The following is an 854-nucleotide window of genomic DNA, read 5'->3' as shown; positions in this document are numbered from 1 at the left end:
CCCTTTCCCACGCGCTGTCGGGGACTCTTCCCCGCGTTCGCTCCCCGGGGGCGCGTGTGAACCGGGTGGCGGTGGGAGGACTGAGTCAGGATGCGCCCGTGGCTTGTCGGGCTCGGACCCCCAGCCCCGCATGGGGAGGAGGCTGAACCCGCCCTGGGGAAGAGTCCCGACGGTGAGGCTGGGGGAGGGATGTAACGAGACGACGCGGGATTCCGCTTCTTTCGCGCAAGGCCCCGGCTTTAAGGAGACCCCCACTCACTTGCGGCCGCGGCGGCCGCGGGGCTGCCCTGCGCGGCTGGTGGCTTCATGGGCGGGCTAGGCCCGGCGCGCGTCGGGGGTGTCCTGCGAGGTCTGGGCGCGGGGTCGTGCAGGCGCTCCCGCTGAGGCCGCCCGTCCCCTCTCCTCGTCCCGCTCTGCCTGTCCCCTCGCCCGGCTGCGCTCCCGCCGCGCAGCTGCCTGCGCCGTCCGCCCGCCAGATCTTTCCCGGGCCGCAGCCACCAGCAGTCCCAAGGTCTTATAGCCGCGGGCGGGGGCGGGCCGGGGCGGGGCCACGGGAGCCTGGCCGCCGGGTCTGTCCCTGCCGCCGCGCCAGGGACGCCCCTGTCCCCCAGGCACCACCCTCGCCACGCGCCCGCTGGGGAACCGCAGTGACGCGGAGTCGCCGGAGCCCAGGTTACAGCCCCAAATATTTACCCACCGCCTTCCCCGCGCGCCCTGACAACGCGCCCCACGAAAGTAGCTTTGGCGACACCAAGGCCCCAAAGGGTTTAGGGCTGGTGCTCGGCTGATTCCCGCCCTGTGTCCTGAAGCTCCACGAGCCTCAGTTTCCTCACCTGTGAAATGGAAATGCTGAG

At 71.9% G+C, this 854-nt stretch overlaps 1 protein-coding gene across 1 annotated transcript in view; it reads right to left on the bottom strand.

The window, feature by feature from the left end:
* Positions 1 to 466, bottom strand: part of RGCC (regulator of cell cycle) — a 14,113-nt gene extending 13,647 nt beyond the window's left edge. Inside the window, exon 1 of the mRNA XM_007468611.1 lies at positions 260 to 466. Within this exon, the coding sequence (XP_007468673.1) occupies positions 260 to 308 (49 nt within the window). The 5' untranslated portion in view covers positions 309 to 466. The remainder of the gene's footprint in view (positions 1 to 259) is intronic.
* Positions 467 to 854: the final 388 nt, after the last annotated feature.

This window comes from Lipotes vexillifer, unplaced genomic scaffold, assembly GCF_000442215.2.
Source record: "Lipotes vexillifer unplaced genomic scaffold, Lipotes_vexillifer_v1.1 scaffold479, whole genome shotgun sequence".
Taxonomy (NCBI): Eukaryota; Metazoa; Chordata; class Mammalia; order Artiodactyla; family Lipotidae; genus Lipotes; species Lipotes vexillifer.
Note: the sequence above shows the minus strand (reverse complement) of the source record. Positions and strands in the feature narration are given on the sequence as shown.